Consider the following 20,900-nt stretch of genomic DNA (forward strand, 5'->3'; position numbering starts at 1 on the left):
GCCTACCATATAAACAAGGTCGAAATTAAAAAATAATATTTTTGACAAAATAAATAGAAAAAAAATTTTTACTTCGTTTACTAGGTTAACCGGAAATCTATTTACTGAAGTCCATTTAAGTATAAAGGAAAATTGCATTTATTAATTTTCTTTTGAGACTACACTCAGTCTATACGTGTATGTGCCATTGTGAAGTGTAGAAAATGTTTTAACAAAGAAAAATGTTTGCTTAACCTAGATTTCCCGGAAGTGATATTCAATGTGGTTTACGCGAAATTTTTTTTTACAATTAAAGGAAAAAAATCTATTTATTTTATTTATTCACAGATAGAAGCAATTGTTCCCCATTAAGACATAGCTTTAACTGGATTTCAATAACTACGTGACAGCAAGCTTTCAAGAACTTCAGCGGATTGATTTTAAATTAATGTACATCGAATACAACAAATCAATGATCATAAATTACAAAAATGGCTGACCAGATGGATGAAATAAATCAGTGACCAAAAATGATAAGAAGCGTACGGCAATTATTTATTGTTTAGAACGCAATGTATTCAGAAATGACACGTTAGAGGTAAGTTTGACGTCACCAATTACCTAACTACTGCATTAAAAAAAAAAAATTATGTAGGAAAATAAATTCAATAAAAGATCGAGAAATTGAGTTTGAGTCTAACCAGTTTACGAAGTTAGAAAATCATTTAAAAAAGTAATGGAGATATTAGGACATGAAGTTTAGGGAAAACGAAAGGTTACAAAATTTCAACTGCCTATATTTCCTATACTGTTGCATCTACGATTATCATATTACACTCAATTGTAGAGATATTAAATGTCTACAAATGTGCCAAATTATATAGAATTCCATACAATAGAAATCGAAATATTTGAACCTAAAGTTTAGGGAAAACGAAAGGTTACTAAACTTCAACTGCCTATATTTCCTATACTGTTGCATCTACGATTATCATATTACTCTCAATTGTAGAGTTGTTTAATGTCTACAAATGTGCCAAATTATATAAAATTCCATACAATAGGAATCGAGATATTTGAACCTAAAGTTTAGAGAAAACGAAAGGTTATTAAAATTCAACTGCCTATATTTCCTATAGTGTTGCATCTATGATTATCATATTACTCTCAATTATAGAGTTGTTTAATGTCTACAAATGTGCTAAATTATATAGAATTCCATACAATAGGAATCGAGATATTTGAACCTAAAGTTTAGAGAAAACGAAAGGTTACTAAAATTCAACTGCCTATATTTCCTATACTGTTGCATCTACGATTATCATATTACTCTCAATTGTAGAGCTGTTTAATGTCTACAAATGTGCCAAATTATATAGAATTCCATACAATAGGAATCGAGATATTTGAACCTAAAGTTTAGAGAAAACGAAAGGTTATTAAAATTCAACTGCCTATATTTCCTATAGTGTTGCATCTATGATTATCATATTACTCTCAATTGTAGAGTTGTTTAATGTCTACAAATGTGCTAAATTATATAGAATTCCATACAATAGGAATCGAGATTTTTGAACCTAAAGTTTAGAGAAAACGAAAGGTTATTAAAATTCAACTGCCTATATTTCCTATAGTATTGCATCTACGATTATCATATTACTCTCAATTGTAGAGTTGTTTAATGTCTACAAATGTGCCAAATTATATAGAATTCCATACAATAGAAATCGAAATATTTGAACCTAAAGTTTAGGGAAAACGAAATGTTACTAAAATTCAACTGCCTATATTTCCTATACTGTTGCATCTACGATTATCATATTACACTCAATTGTAGAGATATTAAATGTCTTCAAATGTGCCAAATTATATAGAACTCCATACATCAGAAATCGAAATATTTGAACCTAAAGTTTAGGGAAAACGAAAGGTTACTAAACTTCAACTGCCTATATTTCCTATACTGTTGCATCTATGATTATCATATTACTCTCAATTGTAGAGTTGTTTAATGTCTACAAATGTGCTAAATTATATAGAATTCCATACAATAGGAATCGAGATATTTGAACCTAAAGTTTAGAGAAAACGAAAGGTTACTAAAATTCAACTGCCTATATTTCCTATACTGTTGCATCTACGATTATCATATTACTCTCAATTGTAGAGTTGTTTAATGTCTACAAATGTGCTAAATTATATAGAATTCCATACAATGGAAATCGAGATATTTGAACCTAAAGTTTAAAGAAAACGAAAGGTTACTAAACTTCAACTGCCTATATTTCCTATACTGTTGCATCTACGATTATCATATTACTCTCAATCGTAGAGATATTTAATGTATACAAATGTGCCAAATTATATAGAACTCCATACATCAGAAATCGAAATATTTGAACCTAAAGTTTAGGGAAAACGAAAGGTTACTAAACTTCAACTGCCTATATTTCCTATACTGTTGCATCTACGATTATCATATTACTCTCAATTGTAGAGTTGTTTAATGTCTACAAATGTGCCAAATTATATAAAATTCCATACAATAGGAATCGAGATATTTGAACCTAAAGTTTAGAGAAAACGAAAGGTTATTAAAATTCAACTGCCTATATTTCCTATAGTGTTGCATCTATGATTATCATATTACTCTCAATTATAGAGTTGTTTAATGTCTACAAATGTGCTAAATTATATAGAATTCCATATAATAGGAATCGAGATATTTGAACCTAAAGTTTAGAGAAAACGAAAGGTTACTAAAATTCAACTGCCTATATTTCCTATACTGTTGCATCTACGATTATCATATTACTCTCAATTGTAGAGCTGTTTAATGTCTACAAATGTGCCAAATTATATAGAATTCCATACAATAGGAATCGAGATATTTGAACCTAAAGTTTAGAGAAAACGAAAGGTTATTAAAATTCAACTGCCTATATTTCCTATAGTGTTGCATCTATGATTATCATATTACTCTCAATTGTAGAGTTGTTTAATGTCTACAAATGTGCTAAATTATATAGAATTCCATACAATAGGAATCGAGATATTTGAACCTAAAGTTTAGAGGAAACGAAAGGTTATTAAAATTCAACTGCCTATATTTCCTATAGTATTGCATCTACGATTATCATATTACTCTCAATTGTAGAGTTGTTTAATGTCTACAAATGTGCCAAATTATATAGAACTCCATACATCAGAAATCGAAATATTTGAACCTAAAGTTTAGGGAAAACGAAATGTTACTAAACTTCAACTGCCTATATTTCCTATACTGTTGCATCTACGATTATCATATTACTCTCAATCGTAGAGATATTTAATGTATACAAATGTGCCAAATTATATAGAATTCCATACAATGGAAATCGAGATATTTGAACCTAAAGTTTAGGGAAAACGAAAGGTTTCTAAAATTCAACTGCCTATATTTCCTATACTGTTGCATCTATGATTATCATATTACTCTTAATTGTAGAGATATTTAATGTCTACAAATGTGCCAAATTATATAAAATTCCACGCAACAGAAATCAAGATATTAGGACCTAAAGTTTAGGGAAAACAAAAGGCTAATCTTCAACTGCCTATATTTCCTGTATTATTGCATCTAAGATTATCATATTTTATTCAATTCTTGAGATAGTTAGTGTATACAAATGTGCCAAATTATATAGAATTCCATACAATAGAAATCGAGATATTTGAACCTAAAGTTTAGAGAAAACGAAAGGTTACTAAAATTCAACTGCCTATATTTCCTATACTGTTGCATCTACGATTATCATATTACTCTCAATTGTAGAGATATTAAATGTCTACAAATGTGCCAAATTATATAGAATTCCGTAGAATAGAAATCGAGATATTTGAACCTAAAGTTTAGGGAAAACGAAAGGTTACTAAACTTCAACTGCCTATATTTCCTATACTGTTGCATCTACGATTATCATATTACTCTCAATCGTAGAGATATTTAATGTCTACAAATGTGCCAAATTATATAGAATTCCACGCAATAGAAATCAAGATATTAGGACCTAAAGTTTAAACAAAAGGCTAATCTTCAACTGCCTATATTTCCTGTATTATTGCATCTAAGATTATCATATTTTATTCAATTCTTGAGATAGTTAGTGTATACAAATGTGCCAAATTATATAGAATTCCATAAAATAGAAATCGAAATATTTGAACCTAAAGTTTAGAGAAAACGAAAGGTTACTAAAATTCAACTGCCTATATTTCCTATACTGTTGCATCTACGATTATCATATTACTCTCAATCGTAGAGATATTTAATGTCTACAAATGTGCCAAATTATATAGAATTCCACGCAATAGAAATCAAGATATTAGGACCTAAAGTTTAAACAAAAGGCTAATCTTCAACTGCCTATATTTCCTGTATTATTGCATCTAAGATTATCATATTTTATTCAATTCTTGAGATAGTTAGTGTATACAAATGTGCCAAATTATATAGAATTCCATAAAATAGAAATCGAAATATTTGAACCTAAAGTTTAGAGAAAACGAAAGGTTACTAAAATTCAACTGCCTATATTTCCTATACTGTTGCATCTACGATTATCATATTACTCTCAATTGTAGAGATATTAAATGTCTACAAATGTGCCAAATTATATAGAATTCCACGCTATAGAAATCAAGATATTAGGACCTAAAGTTTAAACAAAAGGCTAATCTTCAACTGCCTATATTTCCTGTATTATTGCATCTAAGATTATCATATTTTATTCAATTCTTGAGATAGTTAGTGTATACAAATGTGCCAAATTATATAGAATTCCATAAAATAGAAATCGAAATATTTGAACCTAAAGTTTAGAGAAAACGAAAGGTTACTAAAATTCAACTGCCTATATTTCCTATACTGTTGCATCTACGATTATCATATTACTCTCAATTGTAGAGATATTAAATGTCTACAAATGTGCCAAATTATATAGAATTCCATACAACAGAAATCGAAATATTTGAACCTAAAGTTTAGGGAAAACGAAAGGTTAATAAACTTCAACTGCCTATATTTCCTATACTGTTTCATCTACGATTATCATATTACTCTTAATTGTAGAGATATTTAATGTATACAAATGTGCCAAATTATATAGAATTCCATACAACAAAAATCGGAATATTTGAACCTAAAGTTTAGGGAAAACGAAAGGTTATTAAAATTCAACTGCCTATATTTCCTATACTGTTGCATCTACGTTTATCATATTACTCTCAATTGTAGAGATATTTAATGTATACAAATGTGCCAAATTATATAGAATTCCATACAATAGAAATCGAAATATTTGAACCTAAAGTTTAGAGAAAACGAAAGGTTACTAAAATTCAACTGCCTATATTTCCTATACTGTTGCATCTACGATTATCATATTACTCTCAATTGTTGAGATATTTAATGTTTACAAATGTGCCAAATTATATAGAATTCCATACAATAGAAATCGAGATATTTGAACCTAAAGTTTAGGGAAAACGAAAGGTTAATAAACTTCAACTGCCTATATTTCCTATACTGTTGCATCTACGATTATCATATTACTCTCAATTGTTGAGATATTTAATGTATACAAATGTGCCAAATTATATAGAATTCCATACAATAGAAATCGTGATATTTGAACCTGATCCAATGATATGATACATTTATTATTCCGGGGCAGTTTAAAACTATATTTCCGGTTAAAACGTCAAATGTAAAATTCTAATTTCCTGTTTACGATACCCTAAATTACTACAAAAAAAATATGGTAAAAGTTATTATTAGCACATGTTTTGTTTTTTTTTTTTTTTTTTAAAAATAACCACGTGTACCTTGTTTCACGTGGTTGTAACCCCTCTCCCCCCATAAGGACTGACCTTCCAGGTTTTCTACGTGTCAGTGGGAGTGGGGAGTATTATGACCCCTGCAGAGTGCGTCTGGGTTATGTGTACCGTATTATAGTAGTAGTATTTGTGTCGTGTTCAGCCAGTCTTCAGTCTGTAACTGAACTTTGGTCTGCTCAGTATATGTAACATCCGTCTAGCGATTTGGCACTTCTTTCTCGCGTACACCTTGGTATCATATTTCCAGGTAGGTTAATATGGTTTATTTATTATATTTTTGGAATATAATTTGTGAAAATAAACTAGTTAGACTTTATTACATTTTTTTTTATACAGATGATATGAATTCATTCTCGCTTTTACACCTTAAAATGTTTATTTACAAAAGCACCTGATCATTAATCTTCATACCATTCGCTATATGTGGCATTTTTACTTAATCTTTAAGCGGAAATGGCACTTTAATGCCAAGCATAACCCACTATCCCTCGTTCAAAAGTGCCCGTAATCAAATTGTCCCGCAGAAATGTTACAAATAAAAATTTTAGAACTACTTACGTGCCATGAAGTTTTAAAGAATAATAACCATTGGAGCCATTTTTTTTAAAGAAAATTAAAAAAAGAGAAAAATTGAATGAAGTGTGATTTTTCCGTTGGCTGATTTTGTGGAAAAGGCATTTTCTTTAGTTTTCCTGATAGTAGCATTTAAAATGAGAGAACAAACTTTTTGGCTTCCTGTATTTGTGTATTGAGTTGTGCTGACACAAACATTCTTTAGACAGACTTATAGACTGACGCTAATAACGCACAGATCTATATATATGTAAAAATTACTTCTACCGGCTTTCCGGTTACTTGCCGGTAATATCTCGGAAATCAAAAAATTATTGACATATTCGCGTAGTATGGTAAAATAAATTGATATAAGATTTTTCACTATAAAGTGAAGATTTTTTAATGATTAGAATTTCAAAATTCTATTTTCACCAAAAATAATAAGTTTTAGGGAGTCTTATAAAAGGATTTTGGTCTCGAACAGTGTTTTATGTACGGCGTTGAATGCCCTTTTAAGTACAATACAATTCTTATATAGTTGTCACCTAAGTAAAAGTTGACGTTTTAAGATTTCGGTTAAAATTATTATTAATGTAAATATCCCCACCCCCCAAAGATGCACCACGGTAGCCGAGCGGTTAAGAGGCGAGACCTGCAAAGCTAAGATGTATTGTGGTACTGGGTTCGATTTCCCGGGGTCCTAGGCCTTGGATTTTATTTAATAGTTAATATAAGGAATTTACAGTAAAGTATGTCAGGCGGTTATAGGCCAGACCCGCAATGCTAAGATGTATTGTTGGTTAGTGGATTCGATTCCCTGGTCTTAGGCCTTGGATTTTATTTAATGGTTAATATGAGAAATTTACAGTAAAGTATGTTAGGCGGTTATAGGCTAGACCCGCAATGCTAAGATGTATTGTTGATTTAGTGGGTTCGATTTCCCGGGGTCTAGGCCATGGATTTTATTTAATGGTTAATATGAGAAATTTAGTAGTAAAGTATGTTAGGCGGTTATAGGCTAGACCCGCAATGCTAAGATGTATTGTTGGTTAGTGGATTCAATTCCCTGGTCTTAGGCCTTGGATTTTATTTAATGGTTAATATGAGAAATTTACAGTAAATTATGTTAGGCGGTTATAGGCTAGACTCGCAATGCTAAGATGTATTGTTGGTTTAGTGGGTTCGATTTCCCGGGGTCTAGGCCATGGATTTTATTTAATGTTTTAATATGAGAACTTTACAGTAAAGTATGTTAGGCGGTTATAGGTTAGACCCGCAATGCTAAGATGTATTGTTGGTTAGTGGATTCGATTCCCTGGTCTAAGCCTTGGATTTTGTTAATATGAGGAATTACAGTAAAGTATGTTTGCTAATCGCCTCCCTCCATGACACCTAATTGGTAGTTGGACGTTAAGCCCCGCCTGAAAAAATAGGCGATTACTTTACTTTACTTTACTATTCTCCCAAGATCGTTGAAGAGCCCATTTGATCTTAATTAAGTGCCCCAAATGCACAATAGTGCAATGTTCTTCAGTAACTTCAACATTGGGTGCATTCTACCCACATGTTACTCATGTTATTTGTTTGTATCATGTTATAACAGGTTCACTTGTTGCAGAAATTAACTGCAGAGTGAGAATAAATAAAGTTAAAAATAGTAATAATAATAATGTAAATATTACCCATAAGTTATGGGTAATATTTACATTATTATTTTTTTTTTTAACTTTATTTATTCTCACATTATGTTATGGGCCATAACATAATGTAAACAATTTTATGTGTTCCCAATTTTTTTTTTTTTTAAATCTTGTATTGAAATTTGCGACTGCAACGGTTGTTGCAATAAGCAAATGTGGTGTAATGTAGTGTCTTGATAGAAGATTGGAGAAGGCACCCAGTGGCGACACTCCATTAATGTGAATAGATGCACTATACTGTTCTTATGAGGAGAATAGGTCGCGGGGCCATCTTCTCTTCAATCTCCTTGGAGGATTACCTGGTAATGGGGAAGAAGATAAGTGTTCAATTAAAGGATTAGGATGAACTGCTGTAAAGGAATGAAATTTTAAGAAACGAGTTTTAGTAAATGGTCCGCTGATGAAAGGGATTTTGAGGTCATTATGAATGGGGAGGTTAGAAATTACAGAATGGAACTTTGGGAAGTTTTCGTAGTATTTTTTTTTATTGTAAAGTCTAGATGCTTAATAAGAATTGGAACGTTTACCAAAATTTTTCAAGTTGAAAATATTGTATTCACCGGAAATGGATTCAATTTTACTGAAGTTAATAAACATTCTGTACTTGGTAGCGTTGCATGTGCTTCAGACACCTTGCAGACTTCCAGGTGGATACTACAACTGTTATGGAGTAATACGGATTTCCCCTGTTCAGTAGACTTTTTCTTTTTTCAAAAATTTTCCTTATCTTTGTATACTCCATTGTATTCTTCTTGATCTTCAAATAGACCAAAATTTTGACAAATTCTTTTTCATTTTTTAATTTACGTGGATACACACACACACACAAATTTGTAAAAACTTATATTTCCGGATTATGACGTAAAATCTAACAAGATCACATTACTTTCCGTCCCCTCCTCAAGGAAGTTGAGTTAGAGTAAGAGAAATAATCCAATCGATTAGAGCGTTTTTTTTTTAAACTCGATTTTTTTTCTTTTTAAACAGTTTTATTTTTATAACCTCCCAATTTGTTTAATGATTATTAATTCTATTTTTAAAATGTGAAACCTGTCCCTTTCACAGAGTTTATAATATTTTTGTTTTGTTTTTGGTCTTTTAATTAGCTGGTGTCCTTCGTTAATTTATAAAGGTCAAAAATGGCTTCTAATTAAATGCTGAAATATTTTATGCTTTAATAAAAGAAAAAAACTTCTTTGGCCGTCTTTGATTTATTTTATTATTATTATTTCTTTAAATTCTTTCATAACAAAGTAAGAAGAAAAATAATAACTGTAATTTAACGATCAAAATTTAGGCCTTGGATTTTATTTAATGGTTAATATGAGACATTTATAGTAAAGTATGTTAGGCTTTTGTAGGCTAGACCCGCAATACTAAGATGTATTGTTGGTTTAGTGGGTTCGATTCCCCGGGGTCTAAGCCTTGGATTTTATTTAATGCGGTTAATATGAGACATTTATAGTAAAGTATGTTAGGCTTTTATAGGCTAGACCCGCAATACTAAGATGTATTGTTGGTTTAGTGGGTTCGATTCCCCGGGATCTAAGCCTTGGATTTTATTTAATGGTTAATATGAGAAATTTACAGTAAATTATGTTAGGCGGTTATAGGCTAGACTCGCAATGCTAAGATGTATTGTTGGTTTAGTGGGTTCGATTTCCCGGGGTCTAGGCCATGGATTTTATTTAATGTTTTAATATGAGAACTTTACAGTAAAGTATGTTAGGCGGTTATAGGTTAGACCCGCAATGCTAAGATGTATTGTTGGTTAGTGGATTCGATTCCCTGGTCTAAGCCTTGGATTTTGTTAATATGAGGAATTACAGTAAAGTATGTTTGCTAATCGCCTCCCTCCATGACACCTAATTGGTAGTTGGACGTTAAGCCCCGCCTGAAAAAATAGGCGATTACTTTACTTTACTTTACTATTCTCCCAAGATCGTTGAAGAGCCCATTTGATCTTAATTAAGTGCCCCAAATGCACAATAGTGCAATGTTCTTCAGTAACTTCAACATTGGGTGCATTCTACCCACATGTTACTCATGTTATTTGTTTGTATCATGTTATAACAGGTTCACTTGTTGCAGAAATTAACTGCAGAGTGAGAATAAATAAAGTTAAAAATAGTAATAATAATAATGTAAATATTACCCATAAGTTATGGGTAATATTTACATTATTATTTTTTTTTTTAACTTTATTTATTCTCACATTATGTTATGGGCCATAACATAATGTAAACAATTTTATGTGTTCCCAATTTTTTTTTTTTTTAAATCTTGTATTGAAATTTGCGACTGCAACGGTTGTTGCAATAAGCAAATGTGGTGTAATGTAGTGTCTTGATAGAAGATTGGAGAAGGCACCCAGTGGCGACACTCCATTAATGTGAATAGATGCACTATACTGTTCTTATGAGGAGAATAGGTCGCGGGGCCATCTTCTCTTCAATCTCCTTGGAGGATTACCTGGTAATGGGGAAGAAGATAAGTGTTCAATTAAAGGATTAGGATGAACTGCTGTAAAGGAATGAAATTTTAAGAAACGAGTTTTAGTAAATGGTCCGCTGATGAAAGGGATTTTGAGGTCATTATGAATGGGGAGGTTAGAAATTACAGAATGGAACTTTGGGAAGTTTTCGTAGTATTTTTTTTTATTGTAAAGTCTAGATGCTTAATAAGAATTGGAACGTTTACCAAAATTTTTCAAGTTGAAAATATTGTATTCACCGGAAATGGATTCAATTTTACTGAAGTTAATAAACATTCTGTACTTGGTAGCGTTGCATGTGCTTCAGACACCTTGCAGACTTCCAGGTGGATACTACAACTGTTATGGAGTAATACGGATTTCCCCTGTTCAGTAGACTTTTTCTTTTTTCAAAAATTTTCCTTATCTTTGTATACTCCATTGTATTCTTCTTGATCTTCAAATAGACCAAAATTTTGACAAATTCTTTTTCATTTTTTAATTTACGTGGATACACACACACACACAAATTTGTAAAAACTTATATTTCCGGATTATGACGTAAAATCTAACAAGATCACATTACTTTCCGTCCCCTCCTCAAGGAAGTTGAGTTAGAGTAAGAGAAATAATCCAATCGATTAGAGCGTTTTTTTTTTAAACTCGATTTTTTTTCTTTTTAAACAGTTTTATTTTTATAACCTCCCAATTTGTTTAATGATTATTAATTCTATTTTTAAAATGTGAAACCTGTCCCTTTCACAGAGTTTATAATATTTTTGTTTTGTTTTTGGTCTTTTAATTAGCTGGTGTCCTTCGTTAATTTATAAAGGTCAAAAATGGCTTCTAATTAAATGCTGAAATATTTTATGCTTTAATAAAAGAAAAAAACTTCTTTGGCCGTCTTTGATTTATTTTATTATTATTATTTCTTTAAATTCTTTCATAACAAAGTAAGAAGAAAAATAATAACTGTAATTTAACGATCAAAATTTAGGCCTTGGATTTTATTTAATGGTTAATATGAGACATTTATAGTAAAGTATGTTAGGCTTTTGTAGGCTAGACCCGCAATACTAAGATGTATTGTTGGTTTAGTGGGTTCGATTCCCCGGGGTCTAAGCCTTGGATTTTATTTAATGCGGTTAATATGAGACATTTATAGTAAAGTATGTTAGGCTTTTATAGGCTAGACCCGCAATACTAAGATGTATTGTTGGTTTAGTGGGTTCGATTCCCCGGGATCTAAGCCTTGGATTTTATTTAATGGTTAATATGAGAACTTTGTGGTAAAGCAAGTTTGCTAACCGGCTCCGTCCACGACACCTAATTTGGTAGTTGGACGTAAAGCCTGCCTGAAAAAGTAGGCAATTACTTTACTTTACTTAACGATCAGAAATCACTATTGCCGGGTATAGCTTTTTGTCTTTTTTAATTAGCTCGCAAAAATGTTCTTAGCATTTACTTTAAAACTGTATACTCATCGCAGCCTCATAGATCTAATCTATCTATACAGGGTGAACCAGTAAGTAATGTCCATAGGCCTACTGTGTGTATAGTACATCTAAAGTGGAGTTCAATGATGTTATTGGCCAACTTCACATTTCCCACTGTTCTTGAGTGAAGTCACTTTACATTTTTTTTTCTAAAATCATCACCCTTTTTTTGCAATAAAAATGTTATTACTCAGAAAGTTTTAGTCCGAATTCGATTCTGATGTCACGATTACAAAGACAGATAGATTTTCTAAATAAATTGACACCATTTCGAAGCATAAGTTATTCTCCAAACAGCCTCAATCTTCCTCCTGGATACTGGAAAAAATAAAAGTAATCGAAATTTTCAAGAAAACTCATTAGGCCCTTATGTGTAATTATTACACATAAATTGCGTTTGTTTTTGCAAGAAAACGTGTTCACGAGCACTCCAACTGTGTTAGGATTATCAAGTTGTTTTAATTTATTGAAAACTCTTTCAGATGGTACCAGTAGTCAGTTTTTAAAGTAGGCTGTCTTAAAATAAGGAAGTCAAAGATTACAAATTGCACTTTAAACATTTACTACTGATCTCTTTGAAATATTTGAGAAAATGTTTGGAAATATTTTAAATTACCTTAAAATTAAAATCATTACTTACTGGTTCACCCCTGTATATTTCCAAAAACATTTCGATTTAATGAGAGGCGAATGGGGGAAAATACTCTTCCCTCTATGTTGTCCCATGTTCAGTGTAAATTAACAATTACAGCTGTTAGAGAAGGAATTATAGCTCAGTGGTTACCGAACTGGATCGAATATAGCTTGCTGGCTGTTAGGAGCTTCTAAGAGCTCTCTCTAACCAGTGTTGGAGACAGTGGATATCTGTAAAGTGAACTCCATCTAGGTCTGGGCCAGCAGTGCACTGAGAAAAAAAAAAAGAAAAAAGAAGCTCCTGGGCACATATGACCTCCTGATAGACATGTCGCATTCCATGTTCTTTTTACCACTCGAACTGATTCCTCCTGCATGAGATCTGGATCTAGTGTTTGTTTGTCTTATCCGGGGGAGTCGAATCAACGCTATTAAAGGTGAAAGAAGCCGGGAGAAATGAACCGGTTAATCCAACACTCTGTAACCTGGTGAAACCTCCTGAGATAACCTTCTTTTTCCTTTTATTCAAAAAACTTCGGAAGGAAATTAGTATTGTTCACTGGGGGGATGAGGGGCGAGGTGAGTGTTTCCTCTTTCACCACTAATTTCCGCCCCCTTCCTAGTACAAAAAATTAACTAATTAGAAAAAAAAAAAAAACATTTGTTCAAATTAGCATTTTGCAATAACCTCCAATTTAAGGTTATGTGATTCCAGACTTACTATCTAAAAGAGTGTGTGCAGAAAAAAAAAAGGAAGAGTAGAAGTTGATAATCCAGGGCAGCCAACCAACATTTGTTACTGTCTTATTGATTAATTGACAATTCAAACCCATGATCAAGTCTGCCGTTTTAATTTACTCTGATTGATGAATTTGATTTTCTCTTTTATTTCAATTAAGGCGCAGTTCTTCCATTTCCTTTTTCCTGTTTTGTTTTGTTTTTCAATTAAATATCTTATTTAATTCCCGTTATATTGGAAAATAGTAATCAACAAAACTCAAATTATTTGAATAGTGTGTAAACTAATTTATTTTTTAATGATTTAAAGCGCCTCAACATCTATGGTTATTAGCGCCCGGAGCTTTTTTTTAGTGCACTGCCGGCCTCCGTTAGATTAGATTAGATTAGACTAGGGCGGCCTCAGGGCCTACGCCACTGCGACCCCTTTGGGTCTATTGTGGCTCCCCTAACTTTAAAGCTCACCCTCCAGACCTGTCCTTTTAATTAGACTCTTAATGCTGGAGAGCGACTCTTGGGTAAAGCTCTCAGGCCTTGGTTTTTCCTCCCCGAGAAGTAACATCCTTAGCCACACGAGCCCCTCACACTGACACAACACATGTAGTGCCGTTTCCTCCTCTTCCTGACAAAACCTACAGAGGCTATCATCTGCCAGGCCCATGCGATGCATGTGTTTTCTGAGTCTGCAGTGGCCAGTTAATAGGCCTACAATCATCCTGATAGCCCCACGGCCTTGACGGATTAATTCTGCAGTCAGCCTCGGCGAATAGACTTTAATAAACTCCTTTGCCTGTCTCTGCCCAGTGGTGGCAAGCCACCACTGCCGGCCTCCGTTGACAGTGTTCTCTCGTTGCAGACAACGCTGGCCCATCACCGGACAGTGTGCTGTAAAAGAAGCTCCTAGGAAGAGAAAATCTAAGGGTCAGCAGGCTGGATTCGAAACCGGGACCTCCGCGTGGGAGTCCAGTACGCTGACCGCGCATAGCTAATCCCTTACCTAGCATAGATCAATTGATTGCAAGTTGCACGAGATAATCCTTAGCTTTGCAGAATTTCCTTTCTCTTAAAAAAAAAAAAGTTTCTCGCGCAGTTTACGTAATTAAATTTTTCTAAAAACTAGGCATTTTTACTAAAAAAGTTCTTTGATTACAATATTATACAATTTCACATTGACGGAAGCAATTAGAACTTCCGAGCAATCAATTTTTCTTTTCAAATTAAGAATTTTGGCCACATATATTTGATTTTATCCTTCGATAGCACCTGTTTTCAACTGTTCCGAACTTTCATCCATCACCAGAGGTTAAAATAATCAGTTTGTTGTACAGATTTTGGTTTCACTTATGTTTCCAGTCTCGCAATAACAGTTGCGCTAGCTCAGTGAAAGTGGTTTCTTGACATCTCTTAGAAATAATTCTCGAAGAGTGTAATACTTATCGAAAATTATATTCGGTGCTTCGTTTATTCCTAGGGCTTCCCCCCCCCACAATAATGCATGAAAGATCGATCTAATTTAAAAAAACAAGTTTTTTTTGGGTTCCCCCTCCAGAAAATATTTTGGGTAGGCTCCACCCTTCGGGGAGGGGCATCATCAACACAAAGCTACGCCACTGCCTATAGTTAGTACTGCTTATTTTTTTTTTTTTTTTTTTTTTTTTTTTTTTTTTTTTTTTTTTTTAATATTCGTAGAAGCCAATCTGTTAGAAATGTCCCCCCCCCCCAAAGTTTAAAAAAAATCGAATATCGAAAAATTGAAATGAACATCGATATTTGCCTGCATTATTAAGTGGTCTCACGATATTACAAAAGTGTAATAAAAGTGTAAGAAGTGAGCAAACATTTAATAATAAATAAATGAATTCTATTAAAGCGTAGGCATTCACAGTAAAATTGCAACAAATTACGTAATCATTAGTATTGCCTCATTTGTAATAATACTCGATTAACTTCCGTATTACATGGAAATTAAAGAGGGAAAAAGTATTTATTTTGACCTCACCCCACCCTTGCTCTTACTGTAGTTTATCGAACTATTTCCTCTTCTTCTTGAAACTGGGGATATTTCTCAGAAATGATAAGTTGTCTACAATAATAATAATAATAATAACCATTTTAGGGAAGGGATTAGCTATGAGGTTAGCATACTGGACTCCCACGCGGAGGTCCCGGGTTCGAATCCAGCAGCTGACCCTTAGATTTTCTCTTCCTAGGAGCTTCTTACAGCTCACTGTCCGGTGATGGACAGTGTTGTCTGTAACGGGAGAACACTGTCCGGAGGCCGGCAGTGCACTGGAAAAAGCTCCGGGCGCTAATGACCTCAGCTGTTGATGCGCCAAAAAAAAAAAAAAAAAAAATAGGGCGCCACGGTAGCCGAGCGGCTATAGGCTAGACCCGCAATGCTAAGATGTATTGTTGGTTTACTGGGTTCGATTCCCCTGGTCTAGGCCTTGGATTTTATTTTATCTTTAATATGAGAAATTTACAGTAAAGTATTTTTGCTAAGTCGCCTCCGTCCACGACACCTAAATTGGTAGTTGGACGTTAAGCCCGCCTGAAAATATAGGCATTACTTTACTACTTTAGTAATAATAATAATAATAACAATAATACTGTTTTATTAATAAAATAATAGGTACAAATCTCTTCCTAGGAGCTTCTTACAGCTCTCTGTCCGGTGATGACACTGTGTTGTCTATAACGAGAGAACACTGTCCGGAGGCCGGCAGTGCACTGAAAAAAGCTCCGGGCGACAATAACCTTAGATGTTGACGCGCCTTAAATCATTAAAAAAAAAAAAAAAAGAGGTACAAAAGTAATGATTTCATCACAGTCTAGGGCATGGTAAAACCGTCTACCGAAGGGTGATATTAGTTGTTTTCAATATCGTACAATTTACGTAAAGAACAGTTTATTGAAGGAAGTGTGAGGTCACAGCTGACCCAAAACTAAATTAAATCTGATTTCTGATCAACCTATCACACACACACACACACACACACACACTAATCGATTTAAAACTTCGATTTCGTACAATTTTCCTGCAATAACTGGTATAAGGAGAGCGTGGAAAGAGTGGGTTTTCCCACTTTTGTGCTATTTCAAAGTAATGTACGCTTCTATCCCACTAATATGGAGATATTTTTATGCCTAAAATTGCCAGTTTCAAGGAAATTCCTCGTTTTTCCTTTTTACATTTTTTCCTAACGATTTTCTTTTATTTAAGAAGTTTTTCGTGGAAAATTTGTTTAAAACAGTTGAACAGGATTGACGTTAAAATATCCTTTTTTACCGTTCTTAGTAGTTGTTAAATTCTAAAGTATTGTCCATATTTGTTTAACTGCTGATTTATTAATTCCCTTTTCCCATTCCAGAAAAAAAAAAAAGGATTACTGCCAATTTCAATCAGAATATTTTTATTTATTTATTTATTGCCAACCTTTCGATCTACGTAGTACTAATATCATCGTCGAGACTGTGCAACATATATTGTTGAGAAAATACGTAAAAAATAACAATTATCCATAAGTTAAATAATTGTAAAATGTGTAAAGAGAAAATTCTTTATAAATTATTACTTTTCTTAATTAATTTCTTAACACAAGAGTTGTTTACCATAAGATCGGTTTATTCACTTAAAACACAAAAGCTAACCTAAAGCACCACGTGTTTACTACATAAAGACTACTCACCCCAACAAAAACTATCATCCCCTCTCAACACACCCTTATCAGTGTTGCCACTCCTATATTAAAAATAATTTTAAATTTACCTACAACTGTTTTTTTTTTTTACGACACGAAACTAATGAACATTATAATCTCGTTCCACAGCCGCCCTAAAGATGACCCAGTCTCTTGGTTCGAATGCTTGTTACTAAAAATACTAATTAAAACAAAATTATTATTACAAAATTACAATAACCTTCCTTTAAGATAACCTGTACAATGTAACATTGGAGACTATTTGAATTTCAGTAAATATGGGTATCTTTGCACGATAGATATATATTTTCTTCTTCTTTTTTATTTTTAATTCTCTTATCACTAGAGATGCTCCACTCTACCAGATAATAATGAGAGTTTGTATGCACGTACACCAGTAGTATTGCAGTCAGTATTTAGTGTAGCTTCAAGTCGTATAAAATGCACTTAAATGCAACTATGTTCTACTACAGTTTGTTAGTATTTTTGAGTAGATTTTTTATGTTATTTTTTGTGTTGATGAGGAAGTCTTTTGGTTGCTTTTTCCGGTTCCATTTTTCCAGCTGACCTCTAGCTTCGTTCTTGTTTTCTCTTATTTCCGAGTAGAGTGAGTGCTGTGATATTTCGTTTTACGAAAATAAGCTTTCAAAAATATTCAAATTAAAAAAAAATTGAAATTTTCATTATTCACTCTTATTCAAATTATTACAAATTTTCTAATAATATTGCATTTTATTAGACGTCATTACGCTACGCATTGTTTGGACCTGCGCCATTTTCCAATTCGGAAGTAAGTTTTTAGGCTATTATCCTATATTGCCACGATACGCTCAAGTAAAATTTTTTCCCGGATTATCGTTTTCTTACATAAATTTAAATAAATATCGACTGAGACGTTATCGATTTAAGAATAAATGTAAAAGTAAGTAATCGCCTATTTTTTCAGGCGGGGTTTAACGTCCAACTACCTATTAGGTGTCGTGGACGGAGGCGAAGAGCATACATACTTCACTGTAAATTTCTCATATTAACCATTAAATAAAATCCAAGACCTAGACCAGGGGAATCGAACCCACTAAACCAACAATACATCTTAGCTTTGCGGGTATAGCCTATAACCGTCTAACATACTTTACTGTAAATTTCTCATATTAAACATTAGATAAAATCCAAGGCTTAGGAAATCGAACCCACTAAACCAACAATACATCTTAGCATTGCGGGTCTAGCCTATAACCGCCTAACATACTTTACTGTAAATTTTTCATATTAAACATTAAATAAAATCCAAGGCTAAGGAAATCGAACCCACTAAACCAACAATACATCTTAGCATTGCGGGTCTAGCCTATAACCGCCTAACATACTTTACTACAAAATTTCTCATATTAACCATTAAATAAAATCCAAGGCTTAGACCATTGGAACCGAACCCACTAACCAACAATACATCTTAGCATTGCGGGTCTAGCCTCTTAACCGCTCGGCTACCGTGGCGCCTAGAATGAATGTACAAACAATTGAAAAATACTAAAACTTATGCTGAGATCTCCTGAGACCAGCAAAATGGGTACCAAGTCGAGAGTGCTACCCATGGGTAGTTTCTCTTCTCCTCCTCCTGCTATTCACGTCTAACAGATTCCACTGTTCATCTCCTGTGTTCTTAACTACCCAGACTGTTAGTTCTAAATAAATTTAGTATGTTTAAATTTAATAGGTTACCGGCATGGTATGTATTATTTATATCTGTATACATACATATATAGACTAATTTTTAGTTCACATTAAATTATCTGTTATTGGCCCACTTTGTTCCTTTGATAAAATGTATGAAGTTGAATTTTAAAAGTGTTTTGACAATGGGCTAACCTTGAATTTAGCGATGTATAAAGTTTGATAATTTTATAAAAATATCTATGTAATATATTATATATACATATATATTTTAATACTTCAACTTGTCAAAAACTACATCCATTTTTTTTTTTTTTGCTACGTCACGTTTCCGTTAGAAAACAAAACGTAAATAGTGCGTAAATGGAATTTTTTTTTCCGATCAAATTTTAAAAATTATGTTTTTCTATCTTTGGGAAATTCATGTTTACAGTCGGAAAACTACCTACTTCTTTTCTTTCCTTTTTTATTTTTTTTTAAAGATAATTTCAATTATTGCTTGTGGTCAGTTTATCTCAAAAATAAATTTTCCTTAAAATTTTCTTCAATTGTTTTCCTTTAACCTTCGTTTTTCTTTTCTTTTTTTCTTTTTTTTGTAATCGATAAGTTGGAATGGATGATCGATTTTATAGTAAATGTTTTCTGAATTCAGAAAAATGGAAGAATAACGTAAATTTCAGTCATTTTTTAAATTTTATTTTGGCAAGCTTTCGTCTATTTGCAACATAATATTTCCACATTTTTATTCTATACAACAATCCAAAATGTCCTGTTGCGTTATTCTATACAACAATCCAAAATTTCCTGTTGCGTTATTCTATACAACAGTCCAAAATGCCCTGTTGCGTTATTCTATACAACAGTCCAAAATGCCCTGTTGCGTTATTCTATACAACAGTCCAAAATGCCCTGTTGCGTTATTCTATACAACAGTCCAAAATGCCCTGTTGCGTTATTCTATACAACAGTCCAAAATGCTCTGTTGCGTTATTCTATACAACAGTCCAAAATGCCCTGTTGCGTTATTCTACACAACAGTCCAAAATGCCCTGTTGCGTTATTCTATACAACAGTCCAAAATGCCCTGTTGCGTTATTCTATACAACAGTCCAAAATGCCCTGTTGCGTTATTCTATACAACAGTCCAAAATGCCCTGTTGCGTTATTCTATACAACAGTCCAAAATGCTCTGTTGCGTTATTCTATACAACAGTCCAAAATGCCCTGTTGCGTTATTCTATACAACAGTCCAAAATGCCCTGTTGCGTTATTCTATACAACAGTCCAAAATGCCCTGTTGCGTTATTCTATACAACAGTCCAAAATGTCCTGTTGTGTTATTCTATACAACAGTCCAAAATGCCCTGTTGAGACGTTCTAGTCCCTAGATCGAAAGCTTGCCAAAACTAACAAAATTAAAATAAAATAATCACTGAAATACCTACTCTTTTTTCCTTCCGTTTTAATGAATGAGTCACCAAAGAATAATGAACTTGTTTCTGAGTTCTTTAAAAACATATTCTCTAAAATCCATAAGAAAGTGTACTCTTCATGATTAGACTATGTACGAGAAAGAATTGTGTTCATGTCAAATTTTGTAATATCGATTTTTCACCGGCAATTGCCGTTTGGGGGGGGGGTCCCCTGAGATCTAAGTGGTTTGTATGTGTGTACATGTATATTTGATTGTGGAGTGTGCACGGTCATCAGCAAATGACTAGCAAATGAAAAATCTATAGAAAGTTATAAATTCGATATCTTGTTTAGGTGGTAGCATTCGATTAGAATTGTATCTCGTATATTAGGTCACCAGCCACTTTACCACTTTAGGAATACCACTTTTTTCCTGAATCGATTTGTCAGCTTCTTTAAAATATTTTTTAAAAATACTGACAAATCGATTCAGCAATTCTACTGCTTTTATTGGAAATATTTTCCCAGAAAAATGAGTTTAAGTGCACTTTAGGAATACAGGCTTTCTTTTAAAGTAAATAAAAGGAAAGTAATGCCTTCTTTTTCAGGCGGGCTTTACGTCCAACTACCAAAATAGGTGTCGTGGACGGAAGCGACTAGC

General features: G+C 32.9%; 1 protein-coding gene across 3 annotated transcripts in view; it reads left to right on the forward strand.

Annotated features, from left to right (window-relative positions):
• The window catches only part of LOC141459664 (protein commissureless 2 homolog), an 87,407-nt gene that overhangs the window by 8,035 nt on the left and 58,472 nt on the right, over positions 1–20,900 (forward strand). The window contains exon 1 of one of the 3 annotated variants that reach the window (XM_074138972.1): positions 5,945–6,103. The exons of 1 other annotated variant lie outside the window; for it this stretch is intronic. Coding sequence is in view for 1 of the 2 variants with exons in the window: in XM_074138969.1 (XP_073995070.1) it covers positions 17,594–17,628 (35 nt within the window). In the remaining variant the exon portion in view is untranslated. Of the gene's footprint in view, positions 1–5,944; positions 6,104–17,519; positions 17,629–20,900 lie in introns of those variants that run through there. One more of the 3 variants, XM_074138969.1, reaches the window with a different exon arrangement.

Source organism: Rhodnius prolixus, unplaced genomic scaffold (assembly GCF_049639745.1).
Source record: "Rhodnius prolixus isolate KJV_2025 unplaced genomic scaffold, Rpr scaffold_17, whole genome shotgun sequence".
NCBI classification, from domain to species: domain Eukaryota; kingdom Metazoa; phylum Arthropoda; class Insecta; order Hemiptera; family Reduviidae; genus Rhodnius; species Rhodnius prolixus.